Source organism: Neoarius graeffei, chromosome 14 (genome assembly GCF_027579695.1).
Source record: "Neoarius graeffei isolate fNeoGra1 chromosome 14, fNeoGra1.pri, whole genome shotgun sequence".
Taxonomy (NCBI): domain Eukaryota; kingdom Metazoa; phylum Chordata; class Actinopteri; order Siluriformes; family Ariidae; genus Neoarius; species Neoarius graeffei.
The window spans coordinates 32,630,892-32,658,336 of record NC_083582.1 but is presented as its reverse complement, the minus strand read 5'-3'; the positions used below and the strand labels follow the sequence as shown (position 1 = coordinate 32,658,336).

At 43.2% G+C, this 27,445-nt stretch overlaps 1 protein-coding gene across 1 annotated transcript in view; it reads left to right on the top strand.

Moving 5' to 3' along the window:
- The first annotated feature begins 1,574 nt into the window (after nucleotides 1-1,574).
- Nucleotides 1,575-27,445, top strand: part of noc3l (NOC3-like DNA replication regulator) — a 50,811-nt gene continuing 24,940 nt past the window's right edge. The window contains exons 1-7 of the mRNA XM_060939544.1: nucleotides 1,575-1,708; nucleotides 8,254-8,464; nucleotides 13,111-13,234; nucleotides 17,136-17,293; nucleotides 17,389-17,454; nucleotides 20,062-20,195; nucleotides 20,527-20,688. Coding sequence (XP_060795527.1) covers nucleotides 1,700-1,708; nucleotides 8,254-8,464; nucleotides 13,111-13,234; nucleotides 17,136-17,293; nucleotides 17,389-17,454; nucleotides 20,062-20,195; nucleotides 20,527-20,688 — 864 coding nt within the window. The 5' untranslated portion in view covers nucleotides 1,575-1,699. The remainder of the gene's footprint in view (nucleotides 1,709-8,253; nucleotides 8,465-13,110; nucleotides 13,235-17,135; nucleotides 17,294-17,388; nucleotides 17,455-20,061; nucleotides 20,196-20,526; nucleotides 20,689-27,445) is intronic.

The window sequence follows — 27,445 nt, the reverse complement described above, 5'->3', positions numbered from 1 at the left end:
ATACCTAAATTGCCTATTAGACTCTCCACCTTTCATCAACAGGTATTGTTACAGTCGAAGTTGATCTTTAAACATAACTTCAGCCTTCATAATGTCCCATTGTGGAATAATAGTTATATTAAGTAGGAGGAAATCTATATTTATGGAAGAACAGATATGGTCTATTCTACATATTATGGATAGAAATGGCAATATACTTGAATTAAGTGAATTTAATACTAAATATGATATGGATTGCTCCATCGAGACTTATAAGAAAGTGACAGAACATTACAATATCCCTTGTTCAATTAATTAAAAAGAATATATTAAACATAAGGGGGCGGCACGGTGGTGTAGTGGTTAGCGCTGTCGCCTCACAGCAAGAAGGTCCTGGGTTCGAGCCCCGGGGCCGGCGAGGGCCTTTCTGTGCGGAGTTTGCATGTTCTCCCCGTGTCCGCGTGGGTTTCCTCCGGGTGCTCCGGTTTCCCCCACAATCCAAAGACATGCAGGTTAGGTTAACTGGTGACTCTAAATTGACCGTAGGTGTGAGTGTGAATGGTTGTCTGTGTCTATGTGTCGGCCCTGTGATGACCTGGCGACTTGTCCAGGGTGTACCCCGCCTTTCGCCCATAGTCAGCTGGGATAGGCTCCAGCTTGCCTGCGACCCTGTAGAACAGGATAAAGCGGCTAGAGATGATGGATGGATGGATGGAGTTTCTAGTGAATAATCTCATTATAGTTACAAAATATTACATACACAAATGTCGATTTAGAAAGTGCTCTCCATTATGGTCTGTTCTTAAGCAGGAATCATCTTTATTTCACAAATGTCTCAAGAAAATTAACAATGCCCAGGCTAGGAGCTTATGCTCACTTATATTGTCATATCAGTTGTACTAACGCCTTGTTATATTTGTTTTCTTTTATTTATTTTCTTTGTCTTACATACTTTAATCCACTCATTAGAGGAGGTGGGATTGTGGTTTTTGACAGATTTGTTAAAAGTATTGTAGAGAGTTTGTGTTTAAAAAAAAAAGTGTGTGTGTCTCCCCTGCATACTGCTTGAGGGCAGAGCGGAAACAGACGCTGTTACACTTCCTGTCTGTCACCAGCATCATGATTCACTTTATGGACTCGATTCCTTTGAACTACCCGTTTAAGGGAACCGAGTTGTCCTGTTTTGATTCTTACAGATACTATTGTGTCGATATAATTTCTACAACATTCACACAACCTTTTGTTTACAAAACCTTTTTTTTATGACCAAAAGAACCTGAATGTGTTAATGGTAGCTAACCAAGTTAGCTACTCGTAAAAGCTATCCATAAACTTAAAAAAAAAGTAGTGTCTCGTTCCTGAATTCTTCTCAAGGTATAATTTGAGCACGAAAATAAAAAAAAAAACGTCTTAAGAAATATAAAACAAAAACGAGTAATGGAACTTTAAGTTTACGTTTGTTTTTATAGTACTGGACTGATTTTTTCCCCCCGTGCGAGTCCGAATGAATCGTTTAATTGAAACGACTCAGATTTGATTCGATCCAATTGATCCGATTCCTACGTCACTGATGGTTTCCTGGGTTTGAGAGCCATGTGAGAGGAAAAAAAAAAACAACACATGTGAGAGGAGCAGTGAGCTGCAGGAGAGAAGAGCAGCGCTAAGTGGACATTTGCACGCTGTTGTAAAAGACACTGAGTTTCCAGAACCAGTGAGAGTCATGGGGGCGGTGAGTGAACACAAGATTCACTTTTACACACTTTACAGTTAGTAGAGATTTCTGGAACAATGCTAACAGCTAGCACAGAGCTAACATTAAAACCCACCTGTAGTCTGACAACATGGTGTGCTAGTGCATCTCAAAAAATTAGAATACCATGAAAAAGGTCCCTTCTTTTCATAATTTAACTCAAAAAGGTAAACTTTCATATTCTATATTCATTACATGTAAAGTGAAATATTTAAAGCCTTTTTTGTTTTAATTTTGATGATTATGGCTTATAGCTCATGAAAACCAGAAATCCAGTGTCTCAAATTATTAGAATATTCCCTAAGATCAATCAAAAAAAGGATTTACAATACAGAAATGTCCAACTTCTGAAAAGTATATTCATTTATGCACTCAATACTTGGTTGGGGCTCCTTTACCATGAATTACTGTATCAATGCGGTGTGGCATGGAGGTGATCAGTCTGTGGCACTGCTGAGGTGTTATTGAAGCCCAGGTTGCTTTGATAGTGGCCTTCAGCGTATCTGTATTTTTGGGTCGGGTGTTTCTCATCTTCCTCTTGACAATACCCCATAGATTCTCTATGGGGTTCAGGTCAGGCAAGTTGGCTGGCCAATCAAACACAGTAATATCATGGTCAGCAAACCATTTGGTAGTAGTTTTGGCACTGTGGGTAGGTGCTAAGTCCTGCTGGAAAAGGAAATCAGCATCTCCAAAAAGCTCGTCAGCAGATGGAAGCATGAAGTGCTCTAAAATCTCCTGGTAGTTGGCTGTGTTGACTTTGGACTTGATAAAATACAGTGGACCAACACCAGCAGATGACATGGCACCCCAAATCATCACAGACTGTGGAAACTTCACACTGGGCTTCAAACACCTTGGATTCTGTGCCTCTCCACTCTTCCTCCAGACTCTAGAACCATCTCATCTCATCTCATTATCTCTAGCCGCTTTATCCTGTTCTACAGGGTCGCAGGCAAGCTGGAGCCTATCCCAGCTGACTACGGGCGAAAGCCGGGGTACACCCTGGACAAGTCGCCAGGTCATCACAGGGCTGACACATAGACAGACAACCATTCACACTCACATTCACACCTACGGTCAATTTAGAGCAGACCTGGGCATTTTACGGCCTGCGGGCCGCATCCGGCCCTTTGGTTCATTCTGACCGGCCCACGTAAGGTTAATTAGAAATTACAAAATAAACGTATTTTCTAATTTTACCTCATGCATGGACTGAATGTGCATTGCTTTTATTTTGAAGTTGTGTTCAACAAAAACGCAATGCGTGCGACATGAACATGACATGAAATCCCACGAAACCTAATCCCGCGATAACTACTTCCGTAATTTGTCCAGACCAACCACAAACTTGTACGTCATCCTTCAAACGGTTCAGCCAATCACATAGTGTGACGTCACTAGCAAGCGCCGGAGCCCGAGCCGATCTGTAGATCTGATACCTACACCGAATTGACACGGCATCATTATTATAATATGATGTATCTTGTTTGATATGTGGAGTAGAAAGACAATATTGTCATGTCTTTATTGTGTTTTGGGGTGAATGTGACTGAGAAAAAAAATGGTACAAACGTTCACATTTTGTTAACCATTGTTTGGGAAATTTGATTGAATAAATGACATTTTTTTGTAAGGCAACCTCGTTTTTTCCCCCCATACTCTTACCAGTCTTAGCAGCTTGTAAAAACAATGTTATTTACTGCTTTATATAAAGAAATACAATTAATATTATGTAGAATTTAGTTCAGCCTTTTGGTCCGGCCCGCCACAAAATTTTCTGTTTCTCATGTGGCCCCATGGAAAAAATAATTGCCCACCCCTGATTTAGAGTCACCAGTTAACCTAACCTGCATGTCTTTGGACTGTGGGGGAAACCGGAGCATCCGGAGGAAACCCACGCAGACACGGGGAGAACATGCAAACTCCACACAGAAAGGCCCTCGCCGGCCACGGGGCTCGAACCCGGACCTTCTTGCTGTGAGGCGACAGTGCTAACCACTACACCACCGTGCCGCCCTCTAGAACCGTGATTTCCAAATTAAATGCAAAATGTACTTTCATCTGAAAAGAGGACTTTGGACCACTGAGCAACAGTCCATTTCTTTCTCTCCTTAGCCCAGATAAGACACTTCTGACATTGTCTCTGGCTCAGGAGTAGCTTGATATTAGGAATGTGAAAGTTGTATCCCCTTTCTTGAAGATGTCTGTTCGTGACGGGTCTTGATACACTGACACCAGCCTCAGTCCACTCCTTGTGAAGCTCTCCCAAGTTCTTGAATCAACTTTTCTTGACAATCCTCTCAAGACTGCGGCCATCCCTGTTGCTTGTGCACCTTTTCCAGCCACCCTTTTCAAGCTTACCCTCCTTGTGGAGGGCATCAGTGATCATCTTCTGGACAACAGTCAAGTCAGCAGTCTTCCCCATGATTGTGGTTGTGTGTACTGAACTAAACCGAGAGATACACTGTGTTCATACTGTTTTACTCAAACTCGAAATGAAATATTCTAATATTTTGAGAGGGTTTTTTTTAATGTTTTTGTACTGTATGCCATACTGATTAAAATTAAAATAGAAAAATGCTTGAAACATTTGTTTATGTGTAATGAGTCTATAATATATAACATTTTCACTTTCTTAAATAACTGATGGAAAATATTGAACTTTTTCACAATATTCTAATTTTTTGAGATGCACTAGTAGATATGTGTCTAAAGTATTGATTGTGTGTGTGTGTGTGTGTGTGTGTGTGTGTGTTTTATCATTTACAATGCACTTTAATTTAATGAGTCAGTTTCCAGGGCTCAACATTAACTTTTAAACCCACCTGCCCTGAGGGGCAAATAGGGGTTAATTTCCACTGCCCCCCAGTATTATCACTCACCCCCTATTTTGCAAGCACTACCTTTTTTCTTTTCTTCTCTTTCTAGGAAAACCATAGAATAGTTGTGAATTGCACCATAAAATGAAGATCACCCATTGAGTTATTGATTTTTATTATTAAGTTTGGTTATTGGTTACTTTTTACTTGTAACGCACAATAAGAGCAGGCTATGCTTCCTGAGGAGGCTGCGGTCCTTTAACATCTGCAACATCTTGTGGATGTTCTATCAGTCCGTGGTCACCAGTGTCCTGTTTTACACCGTGGTGTGCTGGGGGGGCAGGTCAAGTTTATTTGTATAGCGCTTTTAACAATAAACATTGTCGCAAAGCAGCTTTACAGAATTTGAACGACTTAAAACATGAGCTAATTTTATCCCTAATCGATCCCCAATGAGCACGATGGTGGCAAGGAAAAACTCCCTCAGACGACATGAGGAAGAAACCTCGAGGGCAATCCATCCTCATTTGCGCAACAACAGACATGACTATAACATGAACAGTTTTAAGTGTTTTCGTTGATGTTATAAACTCTTCATTGATGGAAACTTGAGTGCAAAACTGTTCATGACAACTGCAGTCCTAAAGTTAGCAAGTCAACTGTAGTCCTCAGCCATAAAAGCATTACTGTAAGAGTCCAGAGCGTCCTCCAGGTGTGACTTTCAACTGTCCTCATGGGGCCGTCCTCAACAGGAGCGATGCGATGAGACTCCAACCAGACACAGGGCACCAGGATGGATCAGGCAGGTCCGAGGAGCAGAAGAGGTCAGGATCTCGATCCCAGGACTGACATGTAACTCAAGCACATCCAAGAAGGACACATCCAGGCTGGCAAACTGATCAGGCAGGTCGACTCTGTGGTCGGCGTGAAGCTGGACTCTCTGGTGACGGTGGCAGAGAACTATGGACAAACTATTGAACATCATGGACGATGCCAGTCACCCTCTGCACACCGTCATCAGCAACCAGCGGAGCCTGTTCAGTGACAGAATGCTCCTTCCCAAGTGCAGGACTATCAGACTTAAAAACTCCTTTGTCCCTCACGCCATCAGACTGTCCAACTCCTCTCTGGGGGGGAGGAGGGGTAACAGGAGGACAGAGGACGGGAAGGAGCAGTAGCCTAGCCTGACAATAAGCAATACTGGACAATGTGCAATATAAAGTGCAGTATCTCTCCTGCTGGCCCCTTTTTTCTCTTTTTTTTTTTTTTCTCCCCACCCTTCCTCTCTTCCCCATATCTTTTTTTTTTTTTTTTTATACGTGTATATGTAAATATTTAATTTATCTAGAAGTTTTTTCTCTATTTTCTGTTCTGTGTTTATCCTGTAATGATGCTGCTGGAATCTTTAATTTCCCTGAGGGAACCCTCCCAAAGGGATCAATAAAGTTCTATCTAATCTAATAACAATTTTATCCAAAATAGATTTTCCTGCGTTCGTCGATTTTTATTTCCATTTCACATTTATGCAGCTGTTGTAAAGTTCGGTGTGTTTGTGTAGAACTCTCTGACTGTAGGTTCATTACTTGATAATGTAGAAATCATAAAATAGAAATCTATAACAAAGTTTGTATGAAGAAAACAGTTGGGTGCCAAGACTTTTGAACAATACTGTGTTTAAGAATATTTGTATATTGGGGTTTTTTATCATCCATCGCGCTGCATCATGACAGAGACAGGATAATGTTTGAGTTTAAAATTGTTTAGTATGTAGGCTGTGGGTGTTTTATACAGACCTGGCAACCTGTAACTGAATCAGTGCAGCCGGTCTGTCATGACGCAGCGCAGGTGGTTGTTTTTTTTTTTTTAAATAAACCTAGAGGTTGATGATATTGAAAGCCCTGATATATAAATGTTTTGCACAGGATTGTGTTCATCTGACAACAGAAACAAAGCTCCAGCTCTCTCTGCTCTTAATCTGTTTTGTTCTTTCAGGATTTATTGCGCATGTCGCTCCTTGTTGAGGGTTTTTTTTTTTTTTATTTTTATGCCTGAGTTGTTGGAAACCAATCTGGGTTTTCTGTGTCAAATAAGGAAGCGGCTTCACCTGTAAGAAAATCAAACTCTTTTATGAAGGAGCTGACTTGAATGCGAGCAGAAAAAAAATAAAAACGAGATTCTTAAAGGAACAGTCCACCGTACTTCCATAATGAAATATGTTCTTCTCTGAATTGAGACGAGCTGCTCCGTACCTCTCCGAGCTTTGTGCGACCTCCCAGTCAGTCAGACGCGCTGTCACTCCTGTTAGCAATGTAGCTAGGCTCAGCATGGCCAATGGTATTTTTTGGGGCTGTAGTTAGATGCGACCAAACTCTTCCGCGTTTTTCCTGTTTACATAGGTTTATATGACCAGTGATATGAAACAAAGTTCAGTTACACAAATTGAAATGTGGCGATTTTCTATGCTATGGAAAGTCCGCACTATAATGACAGGCGTACTAACACCTTCTGCGCGCTTCGGCAGCGCATTGATACCTTCACTCCTGAGTGAAGTTGAGCTCCGTATCAATGCGCTGTGAAGCGCGCAGAAGGTGTTAGTACGCCTGTCATTATAGTGCGGACTTTCCATAGCATAGAAAATCGCCACGTTTCAATTTGTGTAACTGAACTTGTTTCATATCACTGGTCATATAAACCTATGTAAACAGGAAAAACGCGGAAGAGTTTGGTCGCATCTAACTACAGCCCCAAAAAATACCATTGGCCATACTGAGCCTAGCTACATTGCTAACAGGAGTGACAGCGCGTCTGACTGACTGGGAGGTCGCACAAAGCTCGGAGAGGTACGGAGCAGCTCGTCTCAATTCAGAGAAGAACATATTTCATTATGGAAGTACGGTGGACTGTTCCTTTAAGCAAACTCTTCCATCCTCACTTCCGACTTTGTTTTTGCAAAATACATTTTAAATACAGTTGTGAATTTCTCTGGAGTTTTCAGGCTGAGCTCCTCTCGTCGTATTCTTTAACCACTCATTTCCTCGTTGTTCTTGAAGCATTTGCTTCTATTTGTTAACATTTTTCTTGATAGCGGGGAGACGGTAACGCCTTTTATCTATTTCTCTGTTTGAACGAGCAAAAACAGCGCAAAAATGAACCATATTGAAGACAGATTAAGCCTTGCTTGCAAGAAAGACGGTGTCTGTCTGACCCCAGCTGTAATTCTCACGTGATGTGACATCATGCACACGCGGTCTATAAACAGTGCGCGTACCATACTACAACAGCGGGGGGATATAAAATAACTTGCAAAGCAGTAAATGAAACCGAGACTAAGAAAACAGCCAAGACATAATGGTGGATACGTAGTGAGGGATGTGTTTAGGAACTGAAATAAAAGATCAAAAAGCCTAATTTTTGTGGTGCTAGTTCGTAATATATGCTCATTCCAACTTGCCCGGTCGGGCATGTCAGGGGCATATCCCACTTGCCCGAATGCATGTTTCACTTGCCCCGGGCAATCGGGCAGTCCTTAATGTCAAGCCCTGGTTTCACCACACTCAGGTCTTCCAAAAGTAGCTGAGGGAAATTTCACACCTGGTAAACAACCAGGGCTTTGATTCAGATGTTGTCCAAGTTCCTGCTACGTCGCATTTACATGTTTGTGTTTCCGTTTACATGACCGAAACGTGTTCTGTTCCACAACAGGCTACGAAAAAGCAAAAGAAGAAGAAGCCAAGCTTCCGCAAGCTGCTGAAAACCAGCAACATCAAGCTGGACAACAAGCTGAAGAACCGTCAGTTCAAGCAGCAGAGCACAGCCAAGAAGCAGCGCAAGGAGCAGAGAAAACTGCAGCAGGCCCTCAGTGATGCGTCCCATCAGACTGTACAGCCTTTAGAGCGCTACGAGAAGAAGCCAGGTGGGAAAGTTCACCTCCCTCTCAGTGTCTTTCAGACCTCATTAAAGGAGAACTAAAGGCAAATTTATCAAAATTCTATTTATCTCATTTTATTAAATATTGGAATGCATATTTGATAGCCATGTTGTCACTGCTATAGCAAGTTATAGGGGTGTTCACACGGCAACTTTTACTCTGGTGTAGCACCGGGGCTGCCCCGGTAGAGCGTTCACACGGTACAAAGTTATAGCGGTGTAGCCCCTGAAAGCTGCTTAAACCGGTGCAAATCTAACCCTGCTCGGGAGGTGGTTTAAGAAATTTACTCCGGAGTAAATGCTAGTTTGCGGGGCAGCACCGATATAAAATGGGACGTCTGAACGCTACAGGGGTAGACTCGCTACGCGTGAGGAGAGTTGATTACATACGGGCATTGCATAATTTGTATCCTGGTATTTTGCGCTTCCAAAATGGCGAATATCAACAACAACAGAACTGTGTCTTCCAGTGTTGCCAGATTGGGCGGTTTTAAGTGCATTTTGGCGGATTTGAACATATTTTGGGTTGGAAAACGTCAGCAGTATCTGGCAACACTGGTGTCTTCATTCATCCACGTTGTTTTCCCGGCGCTTGGTGATGCCATGACAACCGGGAAAAGGAAGTACATTTTCACGCATGCGCATATTTCATTTCCGCATTATTACTATCGTATAGCACGGTCGCAAAAACTGCCGTGTGAACGCAAGTGGAGCTGCACCGGTGCTAACACGCTTCTCTCTAGTAAGCAGGTTTGTGACGTGTGAATGCTCCACAAAATTTACACCGGTGTAAGATATATCGCAACAAAATACATCGGTGTAGCATCGATGCAAGTATGTGCCGTGTGAACACCCCTAATGAGTGTTTGGAATATGCTCTGTAATATATCAGTCCATATGTCAAAGCGATGGCCGTAAACGAGATTCGTTGAGACCTGTGCGAGACGTCGTAGGACGGAAGTAAAACGTACAGCGGAAATCAAAGCGACCAACGTCGCCAAAAGATGCGCACGCCCTCCTTCTAACGCTGACTTAATCAAGCCGGGAGTTTTCCTTGTGTCCAAAATCGTTCCCTACTCACGATATAGGGCACTATATAGCGGGGACGTCATTTTGTAGTGCTGTCCGAAACCTTAGTGAAGATTATGTGGGAAATACGCTCAGTATCACAATCATCTTCTGGCTGCTCCCGATTAGGGGTCGCCACAGCGGATCTTTCGTCTCCATTGCTCCCTGTCTTCCGCATCCTTCTCTACCACAGCTGCCACTTTCATGTCCTCTCTCACCACATCCATGTACCTCCTCTTTGGCCTTCCTCGTTTTCGTGTGCCTGGCAGCTCCATCCTCAACATTCTCCTTCCAACATGCTCTGCATCTCTTCTCAGGATGTGCCCATACCATCTCAGTCTCATCTCTCTTAGCTTCATTCCCAAGCTCTCCACATGTGCTGTCCCTCTGATGTGCTTGTTCCTTATCCTGTCCAACCTCGTCACTCCCATCGCAAACCTCAACTCCACCACCTCCAACTTTACCTCCTGTCTCTTCGTTAAGTGTACTGTCTCCAATCCATACATCACAGCTGGTCTCACTACTCTCTTATACATCTTACCTTTCACTTTTGCTGGGACTTTCCGATCACAAATGACTCCCGAAATCCTCCTCCGACTGCTCCACGCTCAGTATAATATGGATTTATGACAAAAATACATATATGCATGTATTTATTATTTTGAAAACCCACCAGCCGCCTGATCTGACATGTTTTAATTGTGCGACAGTAATGACGTAAATACCAGCGCGACGGACTCGTCCTTATCCTGTCGTCTTTCCAACTCTCCTCAGTTGGTTTGAAGTCATATGGAATAATCTCCATGTCACATACACAAGGGAGGCGAATGTATGTGCAGAAGTATACAGTTTAATAAAGTGCAGAATATATAGAGGATTTCGACGTGATGTCACAGGTCACGTGACGCCCCGGTGTCCACCATTTTGAAGGTCAAGCTAGCTAATGTCAACAACAGTAGCTAGTATGTTACTGTAGCAATGTTTACGTTCAGTTATTTGGATGACCTGTTAAAACCTTTCAGTCTCAAGTTTTTCCTTTACTGTATTTACTAGTTTACTGAGCTAGCGCGCTCGGGTAGGCTGGGAGCGAGCGCGCTAGCTCGGGCAGGCTGGGAGCTCCCAGCCTGCCCGAGCGCGCTAGCTCAGTAAACTAGTAAATACAGTAAAGGAAAAACTTGAGACTGAAAGGTTTTAACAGTCATCCAAATGACTGAACGTAAACATTGCTACAGTAACATACCAGCTACTGTTGTTAACATTAGCTAGTGCTAACAGCTAGCTGCTAGTGCACTGCTACAACTACACCGACCCTAATAATACAGTTCTTGGTCATTGCCTGGTAACAGCAAATTTATAACGGGCCATGTCTCAACAGACTAAGAAGTTATTTCAATGACATTTAATAACATTTTGTTTATCCTGAGGACCGAAAGTAAATGAAAATGTGAACAAACCTTAGCTGTAATAAGATGGCGACCACCGGCTCCAGGGACGACCCACTGATGTAGGCATGTTACCCAGCCTGACACAAAATATTTGTAGGCATCCAAACTCTTATACGCTTTCAGATCAATACCTGTGTATGGCGATGGGTTTTTAACGACATAGGTATACAGATCATGTGGGCCGAAGTCAGGTAAAGACGAGGGCTTCGTGTACTTCCGTACGTCAGTGAACAATCCTGGTGGAAGCAGGTAAACGTCGTTCTCTAAGCCTGCTAACCTCAATTTTTGCAAATACCTCTCCCTCTGCTCGCCCTGTAAATGCCCTACGTCGCTGGATAGTGAAGGTGTTTTCTGCATCTCGCTCCTTTTTCTTTTATGTTTTTTCCCTGGTATTTCCCACACGCCGGACTGCAGGTCAGGAAGATCACCCGCGTCGTGGCTCAGGTGGATAAGGCGCCATACCATAAATCCGGGGACCTGGGTTCGATTCTAACCCGAGGTCATTTCCCGATCCCTCCCCATCTCTCTCCTGCTCATTTCCTGTCTCTACACTGTCCTATCCAATAAAGGTGGAAAAAGCCCCCCCCAAAAAAAGAAGAAAGGCTCGGTAATGCGTACACGTGTATCATAATACTTGACGATGCAAATGTATCAGGACAGTCCTTAAATAGGCAACCACACAGTTCGTTAATTGAGCTCAGGTACGCGTTCTTCACAGTCCACTTGGCCGGCGTGCCTTCAGGTGCACGCGCCACAGCGCACAGGACCGACACTCCATCACTGATGAAGCTGGCGAATCTCGGAATTAATCTAAATTGGAACGATATGGCGACCTGGCCGCTGTGTAAACGGTTTTCAAAACGGCGGCGCCGACACTTCACGTTTGAAGTCTCGCACAAGTCTCGTGAAGATCGCGCGGATAAGTGACGCCTGCCGGGGACCAAACAAGCTACAGTCAACATGGCTTAAAAACCGAAAAGGCCGATAAGCGTAATATAACATGCCAATATGTTGTCTGTGTGTCCAAATTTTAGCCTGTCTGAATGAAAGGCCGGGGCCCTGCCTGCATTGTTCCGGCCTTTGGCCCCTATACTTTATTTCTTTCATTTCTAAGGACAGCAAATTGAACCGCTGCACCATCAGTACACTGTATTGTAAGAAACATAGGTCAGGATAATTTTGCCCTGTCGTGAACATCCAGTACCAGTCAAAAGTTTGTACACCCCACTCATTCTTAATTTTTTTTTTTTCTGCATTGTGGCTATTTTCTGCATTGTAGAGCAATACTGAAGATCGAAACTATGAAATAACACATGGAACGTAGATGGAATTATGTGCTCAGCAAAAAAAGTGTTCAAAACAAAATGTTTGATATTTTCTTGCCTTAACGCGTTTGAGATTAGTCAGTAATAAAAATACAGTAAATCATCCTATTCTAATACCACAACTGTAGCAATCCATATTACATCAAGTACAACTAAGTAAAGAGACACGACGTCCATCGTTATCATACTTTAAGACATGAAGTGACTTTTTTTTTTTAATTAATAAAAAAAAAAAATCCACTAGAAGAATTAGAAGGCGTGTCCAAACTTTTAACCGGTCCTGTATTTGCTCATCTCTCCGTTGCCAGAAGATTACAAGATGTGCTTTTGGGTTGTTTATAGACGTGGGTGTGACTTATATAATCAAGCACAACACGGAAACTGTAGTCAAGCCAAGCCTGAATGCACATATATATGGTAGTTTACGGTAACCGCTCTTTCTACGCTACGGATCTCCTGAGAGTTCTGGATAGTGTGAAAACGTTGTAGTCTTCGGATTATAGCGATTACAATTCTGAGAAGCAAAATTCATCTTGCCGGTAGTTTGTACGGCGATATTTGAAACAACAGTATTCTGGGTCATGTTCCTGTCGACCTAATAGCCACCGTCTTATTTGGTGTATAAGGGCAAGAGCTTAAAATTGATCAAATCCCAGACTGCTGATAGGGTTCCACTTGTCCTTGCACTCGTCTTTATACCAAAGTGTCCCTTGGTGACGTTGTGCTGGTGTCATGTGACCAGGTGAAGGCGTCTATAACGATCAATGATGCAATGTGTTTGCTGTCTGATGTAGAGGAGGAAGATGAGGAGGAGTTTCTGGAGTCGCTGCCCACTGATATGATGGAGGACGACGACCTGGAGGAGATCAGAGCGATGGCTCAGAAAGCCTCGTTCCTCACAAGAGACCTTTCGTCCTGGTAAAACCCGCTGCTGATGATTTATGTGATTTTATATTATACGGATTTGAGCTCCAAGCTTCGAGGAACAGAGTTCTTAAAAAAAAAAAAAAAAGACATACATACAGGTTAAAAAAAAATACTAATTGCAATACATGGTGAAATTCTGGGTCAAAATTTTTTTCAGGAATGGGATGAACAAAAACAATTACAACGTCTGTATAACGGCTGCAGTTTCAACACTCAAAAAAACGCATGTCCGATTGTCCGAGACAACTAAAGTATGTGCAAGGACGAGTAAAACTTTAATGGTAATCGTCCGATCGGACGACAAAAGTTAGTGCTGGCAACCTAAGCAACACAGGCAACTGCTCCGTGGTGCAGGTTTGAACGGTCAGTCCGGCAGTAGCATATTATTATTATTATTATGCAAAGTGAATCACGCATCGTGACATCTGACTCCTCGTCAAAACAAAATTCACCTGTGTCTATCGAAAATCTTGTTTTCCTGGACTGGTTCCCGTCTAAAATGAATCCTACCAAGCATCAGAGACATTGACTGGATGCTCACTCTGTGCTAAGAGAGCAGGGAACCAGTCTAAAGTAGCTCAGCTCGTTTCACGGGAAATGCGTTAAAAACATGACAGTATATACAGTGGGGCAAAAAAGTATTTAGTCAGTCACCAATTGTGCAAGTTCTCCCACTTAAAAAGATGAAAGAGGCCTGTAATTTTCATCATAGGTACACTTCAACTATGAGAGACAGAATGAGAAAAAAAAAATCCAGACAATCACATTGTCTGATTTTTAAAGAATTTATTTGCAAATTATGGTGGAAAATAAGCATTTGGTCAATAACAAAAGTTCATCTCAATACTTTGTTATATACCCTTTGTTGGCAATGACAGAGGTCAAACGTTTTCTGTAAGTCTTCACAAGGTTCTCACACACTGTTGCTGGTATTTTGGCCCATTCCTCCATGCAGATCTCCTCTAGAGCAGTGATGTTTTGGGGCTGTCGCTGGGCAACACAGACTTTCAACTCCCTCCAAAGATTTTCTATGGGGTTGAGATCTGGAGACTGGCTAGGCCACTCCAGGACCTTGAAATGCTTCTTACGAAGCCACTCCTTCGTTGCCCGGGCGGTGTGTTTGGGATCATTGTCATGCTGAAAGACCCAGCCACGTTTCATCTTCAATGCCCTTGCTGATGGAAGGAGCTTTTCACTCAAAATCTCACGATACATGGCCCCATTCATTTTTTCCTTTACACGGATCAGTCGTCCTGGTCCCTTTGCAGAAAAACAGCCCCAAAGCATGATGTTTCCACCCCCATGCTTCACAGTAGGTATGGTGTTCTTTGGATGCAACTCAGCATTCTTTCTCCTCCAAACACGACAAGTTGAGTTTTTACCAAAAAGTTCTATTTTGGCTTCATCTGACCATATGCCATTCTCCCAATCCTCTTCTGGATCATCCAAATGCTCTCTAGCAAACTTCAGACGGGCCTGGACATGTACTGGCTTAAGCAGGGGGACACGTCTGGCACTGCAGGATTTGAGTCCCTGGCGGCGTAGTGTGTTACTGATTGTAGCCTTTGTTAGGTCATTATTAAAAAAGGTTCTGTTTCTGGTCCACCGGCTGGGTGAGTGCCGTTTGTGCGGGTGAAATTTTTTTTTTAAACGCCGGTTTTCCGACATTTTTTCGGGCTCGTAAATCTAAACTCGAACTTGACATTTACGCATTCCCAGGGCTTTCCACTAAGGCTCATACTGCCTCCGCCGAGTGCGCGCGCACACCGCATGTCGGGGCCGCGGATGAGTTACTCTCCCCTGATCAACAAAGTCGGCGGGGAATTTGTGGTTATTATCGGTACAAACAGCGCGAATCACAACTTAAATGAGTGCGGTTCAGTTTGACATTATTGTCAGTCCGTTAGATAAACATTTTAATAAAATTAAATCGAAAATTAATATTTAGAGCCTGTGGGCTACAAAAATAATAGTCATTAAAGTAGCCGGCTGGACTTAATTGCGTGGCCGCAGCCGGCGCTTGTGGAAAGCCCTGTCGAATCAGCTCTGCGCATGCGGCGTGCGGCACAAAAAAATGGCAGCCACCATGAAGGAAGGAGATGCGGAGTTTTCAAACATTTGCTTAAGTGTGAAATCGCAAAATGGTATTCTAGCGAACAACAAAATAGTAAAGATTCAGAAAAACAAATCATTCAGTGATCATTTTAATAGCGTAATTTCATCCGAACTAGGCCTAACGGTCGATTTAGAACTACAGAAAGTCTGTGTGTCGGACATTTTAATTACCTTTGTAAAAGTTTTGCAAATGTTGCAGTCAGCATTTAAAATGCTAACTTAAAGTTTTTGTACAAGTTTCAGTTGATTAAACTGTCATTTTGTATTAAATGTGTCTGCTTTTGTAATAAAAAAGTACTGAAAGAAAAAGCAAACACAGCATTTCAATTTCTTATCCATCCATCCATATATAATAAAAAAAAAATCCCTCCCTCCCGACTGAAAATTTTTTTGCTCACCCGGTGGACAGGAAACAGATTTTTTTTAAGGATGGCCTTACTTTGGTCCCAGCTCTCTGCAGGTCATTCACTAGGTCCCCCCGTGTGGTTCTGGGATTTTTGCTCACCGTTCTTGTGATTATTTTGACCCCACGGGGTGAGATCTTGCGTGGAGCCCCAGATCGAGGGAGATTATCAGTGGTCTTGTATGTCTCCCATTTTCTAATAATTGCTCCCACAGTTGATTTCTTCACACCAAGCTGCTTACCTATTGCAGATTCAGTCTTCCCAGCCTGGTGCAGGTCTACAATTTTGTTTCTGGTGTCCTTTGACAGCTCTTTGGTCTTGGCCATAGTGGAGTTTGGAGTGTGACTGTTTGAGGTTGTGGACAGGTGTCTTTTATACTGATAACGAGTTCAAACAGGTGCCATTAATACAGGTAACGAGTGGAGGACAGAGGAGCCTCTTAAAGAAGTTGTTACAGGTCTGTGAGAGCCAGAAATCTTGCTTGTTTGTAGGTGACCAAATACTTATTTTACCGAGGAATTTACCAATTAATTCATTAAAAATCCTACAATGTGATTTCCTGGATTCTTTCCCCCCATTCTGTCTCTCATAGTTGAAGTGTACCTATGATGAAAATTACAGGCCTCTCTCATCTTTTTAAGTGGGAGAACTTGCACAATTGGTGGCTGACTAAATACTTTTTTGCCCCACTGTAAAAGTCCAAAAAAATATTTTGAGGAAATCATTCAAATTTCCTTGTTTTTGGTTATAATTCGTCGAAGTATGTGTGTGTTCGAGTGTACTGGAAAAGCTCGGCTCAGAGGGGTCCACGTAATGACGTAATAGGCCGTTTGCAGGAATTGGTCATGTGTCAATTTCCCCATAGCAACAAGCCCATGGTGGGCAAGCTAACTTGACATTCCTTGACAACCATAAGAGTTTGACTGGTAATGCAAAGCGATCCATTTCTATAATTGCTGTTTTTACCTTTCCTACTGTTATTTTTTTGACCCGAATTTTCATGCGTACTTGGAAAATGTTTGTGGTTTTAACTTCTGTCGTAAGTTAAAGCGAATCACTGGCCATAAGAGGTTTTTTTTGGACTCAAGTTGGTCGCCGCCGAAAGAAATTCACGTGTGAAATGGCGGCTATATCTGTATTTATATATCTCTATTTATTTTCAAGAATCTTCACACATTAAGCGAATGATAAAGGTAGAAAAGGAGAAATTATAAGTTATACCTGAGAAATCCACCATTTCGCACGTGAATTTCTTTTGGCGGCGACCAACTTGAGTCCAAAAAACTCCTTTTTTTTTCTGCCTCTCTCTGATGAACAAATCCGATTTTAAGCGATCTTGGCGATAATGAGTTACGGTTGTATGGCTCTTGCAGCGCTCCTGCTCACACCAAAAAGCGCAGGTCGGACCAGACGTTGGAAAAGTACGAGAAGGTGCCCAGGAAGATGAAACAAGCGGAAGAGAAGGAGGTCATTCATCTGCTGCCAATCAAAGACAAGCACGGCCTGATCCCTCAAACTATGGAGAAACCAGGTGTGGGCTGCTAGTTTGTCTCCAAACTGTTTGCCTACCACGATGGCAGGCGACTGATTTTACATCATATTCTAACGTTCTGTTTTGGTTTGTAGTGGTGCAGAAAGCACCCGAGGAGGACGAGCAGGAGGAAGCAAGCGACAGAGATGAGTCCGAGCAAGGTGAGAGGATAAAATATCATTCATGAAGCTTTTATTAGAAGTATTTTTTTTAAGTGGATTTAATGTCCCTAAACCTCACTTTTCTTTTCGTTGTACAAAGCAACAATCATTATGTCGACTGACCGTGTGTTTCCGAACCATAGCTGATCCAAAACACCATAAATTAATGGAAACTCAATAAGATCAGCCGATTTTTATGGAACCTGCCGAGATTGAACCGGAAGATCCCGAAGGGGTGCGTGACGTCACACGTGTAACAAAGATCCAGGTATCAGTTTCGTTCCCGTGCGCAGCAGTGGTTAGACCAGTCTCGATATGGAATCACGTTTTAGAGAGAATTCTGATAGTGATTGGGATTCTTTTATGTCAGATGAAGGAGCAGATGATTATCGAGGATATTCCAGAGTAAATGGTTATCTTCTCGAGCCCCCAAGACAAGAAACAGATGCCAGTTCACACCAGTCCCGCTCACCGCCGATAGCGCACCACCAGCCAGAGAGAACTGGAAACACAGACTGGTTTTTGGATTTTTATTCTAAGCCGGCTGCTGCAAGATACAGGGAAAATATTTACATGTGCCTCAATAAATACAGAAATATAATCTTTAAAACGTACACTTATTCAGTGTAATTACTGAAAGAAAATATGACCTGGGCGAAAATAGGGGAATCGACGAACTGTCCAAATGTCAGATCAAATGTCATTTATTAAACAAACGGGTTTCTTTTTGCTCCAGTAATTCCCATGAGGTCGTTCTGGTGGTGATGAACACTTGATCACTTGATGAATCAGATTTATCATTAGTTGGCGACACGAAATCTGTCCGCTTAGTTTGCACAAACCTCACCCACTGTCGCTTTAGATTAGCGTCATTTCTTGGAAATTCGTGAACTGAATGTCCTGCTGTATACGGATTTAAACATCCAAAACCCAACGCAGCGCTTTCACATCGTTGTTTTTGTAAGATTCCAACAACAATATCCAATTTCAGTGAGTAAACAAGCACGGAATCGGATGAACCGAAATGACCCAGATAACCGGGGTTCCATGTGTGACGTCATGCGAGATTAGCCCTGAGGCGAGGCTGCCTTTTTCCGGGATCCAGACGCCGCGATTTATCGATAGTTTTGTGCTTGATAATAAAATAACAAATAATTATTACACTGGGGAACGATTTGAAAAAATGTTTCTGTTGAGTTAGATTTTTATGCTGATTAAAACTAAAATTGGCATGCTGATTCCAAAATTGCAGTCTTTTTTTTTTTTTTTTCCCCCCCAGCACGTCAAGTTTTTTTTCTCCACAGCTTACCCTCCAGATAAGCAAAATTCCACTGATTAGCTGTAGTAAGACTATTTGAAGGTTATGGAAGAACGTTATCAGGGTAGATGGGATGTACATATGATGGCTGACTATTGTTGGAGCATCAAATGGTGGTGTAGTGGTTAGTACGGTCGCCTCACAGCAAGAAGGTTCCGGGTTCGAACCCAGCAGCCGGCGAGGGCCTTTCTGTGTGGAGTTTGCATGTTCTCCCCGTGTCTGTGTGGGTTTCCTCCCGGTGCTCCGGTTTCCCCCACAGTCCAAAGACATGCAGGTTAGGTTAACATGGGGCAGCCTTGGGCTGAGGTGCCCTTGAGCAGGGTACCGAACCCCTGACTGCTCCCCGGGCGCTCTGATGTGGCTGCCCGCTGCTCTGGGTGTGTGCGCGTGTGTTCACTGCTTCAGATGGGTTAAATGCAGAGGATGAATTTCACTGTGCTTGAAGTGTGCATGTGACAAATAAAGGTTTCTTCTTCTTGCACACAATTATAATTACAGTAGCCATATCCTTTGTAAGGGCGGCACGGTGGTGTAGTGGTTAGCGCTGTCGCCTCACAGCAAGAAGGTCCGGGTTCGAGCCCCGTGGCCGGCGAGGGCCTTTCTGTGCGGAGTTTGCATGTTCTCCCCGTGTCCGCGTGGGTTTCCTCCGGGTGCTCCGGTTTCCCCCACAGTCCAAAGACATGCAGGTTAGGTTAACTGGTGACTCTAAATTGACTGTAGGTGTGAATGTGAGTGTGAATGGTTGTCTGTGTCTATGTGTCAGCCCTGTGATGACCTGGCGACTTGTCCAGGGTGTACCCCGCCTTTCACCCGTAGTCAGCTGGGATAGGCTCCAGCTTGCCTGCGACCCTGTAGAAGGATAAAGCGGCTAGAGATAATGAGATGAGATGAGAAATCCTTTGTAAAAACATTGTGTTAAATAAACATTGCAGTCATGCCTGTTTCTTTCATATTTCACTGTATGTCAATATTTGTAAATTTTTATAAAACAAGCACATATCTGTTAAGTACAGTATTTTTCATATTTTCTAAGAAACCGGGGATCCTATAGTTCAAAAACTTGACGTGCTAGAGAAAAACTGAGATCAGTTTTGGATTCCGCACCCAAAAATTAGTTAAAAACAGCTGTCAGACCTAATGCAACAAAAATTGTGTTCCCCAGTGTTATTTTCCCATCCTGCTTTATTAATTCATTTTGGTTGTTAATAATGATGTATATTAATTTTAAAGCATTACACTAAGGCATTACATACACAGACGTGGGGTTATGTGGTTTAATTTCCTTACAGCGATGGAAGAAGCACAGAACTTCTTAACACTGACTCCAGAAGAACAGCTGAAGCTTCGCTCGCAGAAGCTGATGGAGAGGAAACTACACATCGCGAGCTTGGGATCAGTCATTCTCGCAGATCCAAACTCGAATGTAAGATGCACGTGGATGCAATTATCCTTCACACTAGAGAGAGAGAGAGAGAGGGGAGGAAAAAAAAGTGAAATTCTGACCTCAATTACAAATTGAGCTGAGATTGACACTCCCTAGCCAGTTTATTAGGCACGTCTGGTCATTTATGCAATTATGCAATTATCCAATCATGTGGCGGCAGCGGTGGCAGCACGGTATATAAAATCATGCAAGTCATGAAACTTCTTCAGATCATTTTCACATCAGTGTGATCTCAGTGAGCAGGTACGTGTACACACTGAACTTTCCTGTAGGTTGTAAATCCAACACAATGCTCTGTCCTGTACATCAGATTAAGAAACTGAAGGAGCTCCGGGCCATGCTGATGGAGACGGACCCGTGCATGGCGGTCACGGTCAGGAAGCTGGTCATGGTCTCACTGATGGAGATCTTCAAGGACATAGTGCCCTCCTACAGGATCCGTCCTCTGACTGAAGAAGAAAAAAACACCAAGGTACAATTCAGCTCATGTGTAGAGCACACAGTGAAGTTCAGGCGTAGCTGTGAAGTAAGGGAAGGGAAGTCATGGCCTAATCGTTAGAGAAGCAGCTTTGGGATCACAAGGTTGCCAGTTTGATTCCCTGGACCAGCAGGAATGACTGAAGCACGCTTGAGCAAGGCGTCAGATCCCCAGACTGATCTGGGTACGTTGTATCTAGGGGTGGGCGATATGGCAAAAATGTCACATCACGATTTTTTAACATAAAATCTCGATTTCGATTTTTTATCACGATCTTCCATCGAAAAAAAACAAAAACAGGCATTTTGGGGCTACAAACTTTCTGAACAGATTTTAATGAATAGTAGCAATTTTGCATGTGCAAACATTGTAAACACACTGATAAAGTGCACTATTGGTTGTGAAGACAACAACACTAAGTAAACATCACTCTGATAAAGTAAACATCACTCTGATAAAGTGAACATCTCATCTCATTATCTCTAGCTGCTTTATCCTTCTACAGGGTCGCAGGCAAGCTGGAGCCTATCCCAGCTGGCTACGGGCGAAAGGCGGGGTACACCCTGGACAAGTCGCCAGGTCATCACAGGGCTGACACATAGACACAGACAACCATTCACACTCACATTCACACCTACGGTCAATTTAGAGTCACCAGTTAACCTAACCTGCATGTCTTTGGACTGTGGGGGAAACCGGAGCACCCGGAGGAAACCCACGCGGACACGGGGAGAACATGCAAACTCCGCACAGAAAGGCCCTCGTCGGCCACGGGGCTCGAACCCGGACCTTCTTGCTGTGAGGCGACAGCGCTAACCGCTACACCACCGTGCCGCCCTAAAGTGAACATCACTCTGATAAAGTGCATTCTTAGAATATAAAAAAAAGAAAGTAAAATATGAAATGTTGAATAACACACAGTCTTCGGTTATTTTGAAATGATTTAAGTATCAAAACACCAAATAGCTTTTTGAAAATGGTCCAGACTGGTGGTGGGGAGGCTTCTGCATAGCTTTATTGTGGCTGTTTGAATGTTGCTAGCACCAGCCTCTTGTGCTCGAAATGTAGTTTATACTTAAAGAAGCCTTCCCCAAACTTGACAGCCAGAGACCTCTGCCCTCTCCCCAAAGAACCAGCGCGGGCACGGTGCGCCAGCCCCGCGCCTCGGGATGTAATTCGCCACGAGGCGCGCCGCGGGGCTCCGCTTAGGTTTCGTTTCTATCCCGGGCTCCAGCCCGACTTTACAGCGCCTCGGGACGAAGAGCCACGGTGCTCGGCTTTAGTTTCGTTTTCCCATCGGCGGCTCCAGCCCCTCTTTGGACGCCCGTAGCTCGGGCAGGGGAGGTCCCAGCCTCCCCAAGCTTAGAATGTGTAGATTCCATTTCTGACAGTAAATTCCGTTTCAGATGCATAATTCCGCGATTTCCGTCCGTTTTCCGCGATCGTGGATTTTCAGTCCCTCTACAGGTTAAGGACGTCTTGCGTCTGCCGCGTCGGCGGGAACCAGCATAGAACGTCAAGTTATTGTACCCAAAGGGAAAAAAAGTTATTGCGCTCATTGGCCAAGGCGATCTATACGATTTCTCCACTTTGGCAGATCGTCTGCGATCTTCTACTCGTTCTTATTCTTAACGATTTTATATCGTCAGATCGCACACCCCTAGTTGTATCTGGATAAGAGCGTCTGCTAAATGCCTGTAATGTAATGTAATGTAATGTAGCTGGACCTTTCAGTGTAGTAAGGAAACCTGAAATAGTGTTTAAAGGTGCCATATGATACCTCTTTTCCACAAGTTGACCCAGTTCCCTGCGGTCTTAATGAAATGTCTGTGACGTTCTTTGATCAAAATATCACACGGGTAAAACACCACAGCTTCCTTCTCTAAACAGACGGTTTAAAGTGCATCTCCTGGACCAATTTCGTGTTTTGTTTTTTTTTATATGAAAGTATGTCCCTTTACACACTCAGCCAGAAGGGTAATTTTGCACAAGGCCATCTGTCTACAGCAGAAAAAAATAAAATAACAAAACGAGTCTGGAAAAATCCCAAGGGAGTCTGGAGCCAGATTCGTGACGTTACCTGTGGAAGTGCCAGCAGGCTGCGAGAGCTTTGCACGGTTTCAGTGCACAGCCTGTGTAGACCAAGCGCTCCTATTTCTCTCTCATTGGGAAACGATGAGTACTAATCCCATCAAGATTGGTGTTGCTACACCCTCCGACGATACACCTGTTAACCATTTTAATAATTACGCGATAACGTTGAAGAAATTTGCAGAAAACCACCAGGTCGTTTTCTCATAAACAAACCAGCGCTGACGTAGGATTCAGAGGGAGGCGTCCCGCATGCGACGTCACGAAAATCAATGTTTCCCGGGAAATCCAAATGCCAAGTTTTTTCAGAGGCGGACCAATTCGCCTCAAATGGCTTGATTTCAACTGAATTTTTCTGGTATTGCGCAAGGTAAAAAAATTGCACAAAATGCAGAATGTTACAGATATTTGACCAAAGTTTAATATAAAATAGGAGAATTACACTGATCTTGCTCCTGAATTTATGCACTTTAAGGAAAGGCCTGTTCCTTTAAATGATAATGAGCCACTGCTCACCCCACCCCTTCTTCCACCAGCCAATCAGGTAGCACTTTCCTCATGAATATTCATTCACAAAGGCAGTTCAGAGAGAGTCAGATGAGGGGGTGTGGTATAATTCTAATGAGCTCTGCTTGGGACAAAGAAAGTGGAGTCAAATCTGAACGGCTTGTTGAGGCTCATGTTTTCTGAAACAGGCAGCACAAAAACTGACCGGGTGTCTTATTTCAGAGTTTATGGGTTCGTAGGCTCCAGATACCCAAATGTATCTGCGCAAGCACTGAGAAAGCGTGTTTTTCAGAGTATGTCCCCTTTAATGTGCATCTCCACCCTGATCAGGATAGTGATAGATAGATCGAGGACATTTTTATTGAGAGATAGCATTTGATATCCCAGGCATCACCAAATGGCAGACCTCGGTCCGGATCCGGACGCAGTGATGGTTCTGTCCGGACCCGTGACCAATGGTAAATTCACGAGATTAAGTAATTTTCATGAAGCATTATTTTGGACGGTCGTGGCTATTGACAGCGGGCGCTGCTACTCCAGTTAATACGACAATAGCTTCACTCAGTTGAGCCAATAAAATCGTTAGTTTACCCAGCGCGCCACAGCAGAGCAACAAGCAGAGAGGAAGAGAGTTAAGTTCAGAGACAACCGACCGAGACAACATGGCTTGCTCCAAAAGGCGGCAGAAAGTAGACAAGGAAAATCGTTGTTTTAAAGATGAATGGACGGAGAAATATATGTTCATTCTTCCGGCAAGCAGTTCAAAACCAGTGTGCCTCATAGTATGCTCCGAAAATGTGGCATTAATTAAAAGCGGCAACGTGAAGCGCCACTATGAAACAAAGCACAGCTCTTTTGAGCAAAGTTATCCCCTGAAGTCCGAGCTGAGGGCACGCAAAATAACCCAACTGCAAGCACAGTATGACAGGTCTACCCGACTCATCACACACACACTTACAGCGCAGCAACGTGCAAACGAATGTTCCTTAAAAGTAGCGTGGATTTTGGGGCAACATAAACACATTGGAGTGTGTTCCCTGGTCTAATCAAAGGAGCACTGCACACCATGACTATGTTTGGATCGACTTACAGCTGTGAGTCAGCTTTTTCCACTATGAACATTGTCAAAACCAAGTACCGTTCTAGGCTCAACAATGAACACCTACATATCTGCATGAGAATGGCACTCCAACCAAGATTTAAATTACTGGCAGGTCAGCCACATGCCCGTTTTTCTCATTAAGAAGAGTAAAAGAAGAATTAAAAGAGAAAAGTTCAAAGAAAAATGTTCTGTTTGTATTTCCCCCCCAAAAAGCCACTTGTTTTCTGAAAATGTGAACTTTTTTTTTTTTCTTGAAAAGTAGGCCTTCATTTTTTTTTAGGCTGGGACCTCCTTATTTTAAGAACAAAGAAGAGAAAATGTTAAAGGTGGGGTATGAGATTTTTTTTCAGGAGTATTTTTTACCATATTGCTTGAAAAGCTCCTCACACCCATGTTGCAAGCAGTACAATAGAAGGTTTGACCCAAAAACTAAATATTTTAATCCAGTCTACACTGTAAAATAAAGGAAAAACTCCATCCAATCCTATCGAGGTACCACCTCAAAATGATTGGATACTGACACGTCAATCAGACTGAAGTCCGCGAGCAGCCCGGCCCTTCTGTGTGTGTGTGTGTGTGTGAGAGAGCGAGCAGCCCCTCCCCCAACCCGCGCGCTGCGAGCAGTGTGTCACACAGAGCGCAGGATTTTCCCAGTGCGCTCCCTCCAAACAACGGGGATTTACACGAAAACGGAAGATGTTCACAAAATTCTTTCACAGTGAGCGCCACAAGACTCTCCTGAACACACTGATGTAATTTTTTTTGCCTGTAGTGTAAAAAATGAGGTCACTAGAGCGAGTTAAAAACGAGTGACTTTTCTGCCACGTTTATAATGGCAGTCTATGGGGCAGCGCGCCTGCCCTCTCCTCACTTTCAGGCTTCTCATTCAAAAACTGCAAGTCCTATCATGTAGGTAGACACATTGTGTGAATCAGGACAAGTGTGGCTACTACTTTTGAGAAAATTGTGTGTGGAGTGAAAATCGGGGCTGAAAACACAGTTTAAATGAGAAAGTTTGAGCTATTTTTCCAAGCTCTCTACACTCTGCTCCACTGGTATGTAACGCAATAGACACCCATTATAAAGCCGGAATTTCTCAGGCTTTATAAGGGGGAGGAGGGGTGGAGATGCGGGGGGTGGGAGCATGGCGAGGGCGGGTGTGTTTCTTTTCAAAATATGGCTTGCGGGAACCGTTATTCCAAAATCTTGTACCCCACCTTTAAGTCAATGCTCTGTTTGCACTTTTTAGTTAATGTTTTCTGAGTTGACTTTTTTACTTGAAGTGTAGGCCTTCAATTCTTCAGGTTGGGACCTCTTGAATTTAAGAGAAAAAGGAGTTATTCCACTCTGTTTGCACTTTATTTTATTCTGAGGTTTCTGTTTTCTTTAATCTGAAATAAAGGCCTTGAATTTATTTTCCTGGGACTACTTTTATTTATGGTAAAAGAGAGAGTTGTGCACGCAGCTCATTTCCTGCATTGGAAATTAACAATAAATATTGTTGAAACCATATGAAAATGTGGACATAGGGGAAGGCTATAAGACACAAGCTGGACTTCGGTTCGGACCTTCTACTTGGACAAAATTAAATAACTGGACCTCAGTGACGTTTAATTGAATACCCCTGTGATATCCTATAGATAATATACACGTGGCTGTCAGTTCAAAAAGAAAAACATTGTCAAGAATGAAAACTGAGCAGAGATTCTTTACATTGATGGGTAGTTTTCATGGAAAAGCAGTCGTGACGGCGCTGATGAATGCCGCAAGAGATTTGCATGGTTTTGCTTCCAGAGGAAGTGAGGTTCCACGGTTTTGCAAACGTTTGATCACCGAAAGAGCGATTTTTAAAAACGCGGCAGGATAACGTCCGTGTTCGCATGCCGAGTGTTCCTTCCATGGACTGCCGCGAAGTTGACGAACCTTTTCCTAAGGTACTCCAGAGCAAGACCATTAAGACCCGTGGAATGGTACTCTATCAAGTTCCTTAAAAAGGCTTTCGGATGGATGATCCCATGCCACGTCCATGATGATTCTCGCAACACGCTTCTGAATCATAAGCAGAGCGTCCGGATGTTTCTTGAAGGTCTCTCCCCAGACGGTTGCACCAGAGTCCATGATGGGTGTCCAAAAAGGTTTTCCTGGCTCTTGGTGAAAGAAATTTCTTGGAACGCTAGAAGTGATTACAAAAGATGGATGAATAGCCATGGAAAATACTTTCTTCTGATTGGCTGGGGTGGTGTCCATTATTGATTTGCTTACAAATTACTTTACAATTTTAAAGTGTAAGTAATGCTTTATTGTAATGCTTTTAAAATTAATATATATCATTAGTAACAACCAAAATGAATTAATAAAGCAGTGGGGGATATTAATTATTTATTTTATTATCAAGCACAAAACTATCAATAAATCGTGGCGTCTGGATCCCGGAAAAAGGCAGCCTTGCCTCAGGGCTAATCTCGCATGACGTCACACATGGAACCCCGGTTATCTGGGTCATATCGGTTTATCTGATTCCGTGCTTGTTTACTCACTGAAATTGGATATTGTTGTTGGAATCTTACAAAAACAACGATGTGAAAGCGCTGCGTTGGGTTTGGATGTTCAAATCCGTATACAGCAGGACATTCAGTTCACGAAATTCTGAGAAATGACGCTAATCTAAAGCGACAGTGGGTGAGGTTTGTGCAAACGAAGCGGACAGGTTTCGTGTCGCCAACTAATGATAAATCTGATTCATCAAGTGATCAAGTGTTCATCACCACCAGAACGACCACACGGGAATTACTGGAGCAAAAAGAAACCCGTTTGTTTAATAAATGACATTTGATCTGACATTTGGACAGTTCGTCGATTCCCCTATTTTCGCCCATGTCATATTTTCTTTCAGTAATTACACTGAATAAGTGTACGTTTTAAAGATTATATTTCTGTATTTATTGAGGCACATGTAAATGTTTTCCCTGTATCTTGCAGCAGCCGGCTAAGAATAAAAATCCACAAACCAGTCTGTTTCCAGTTCTCTCTGGCTGGTGGTGCGCTATCGGC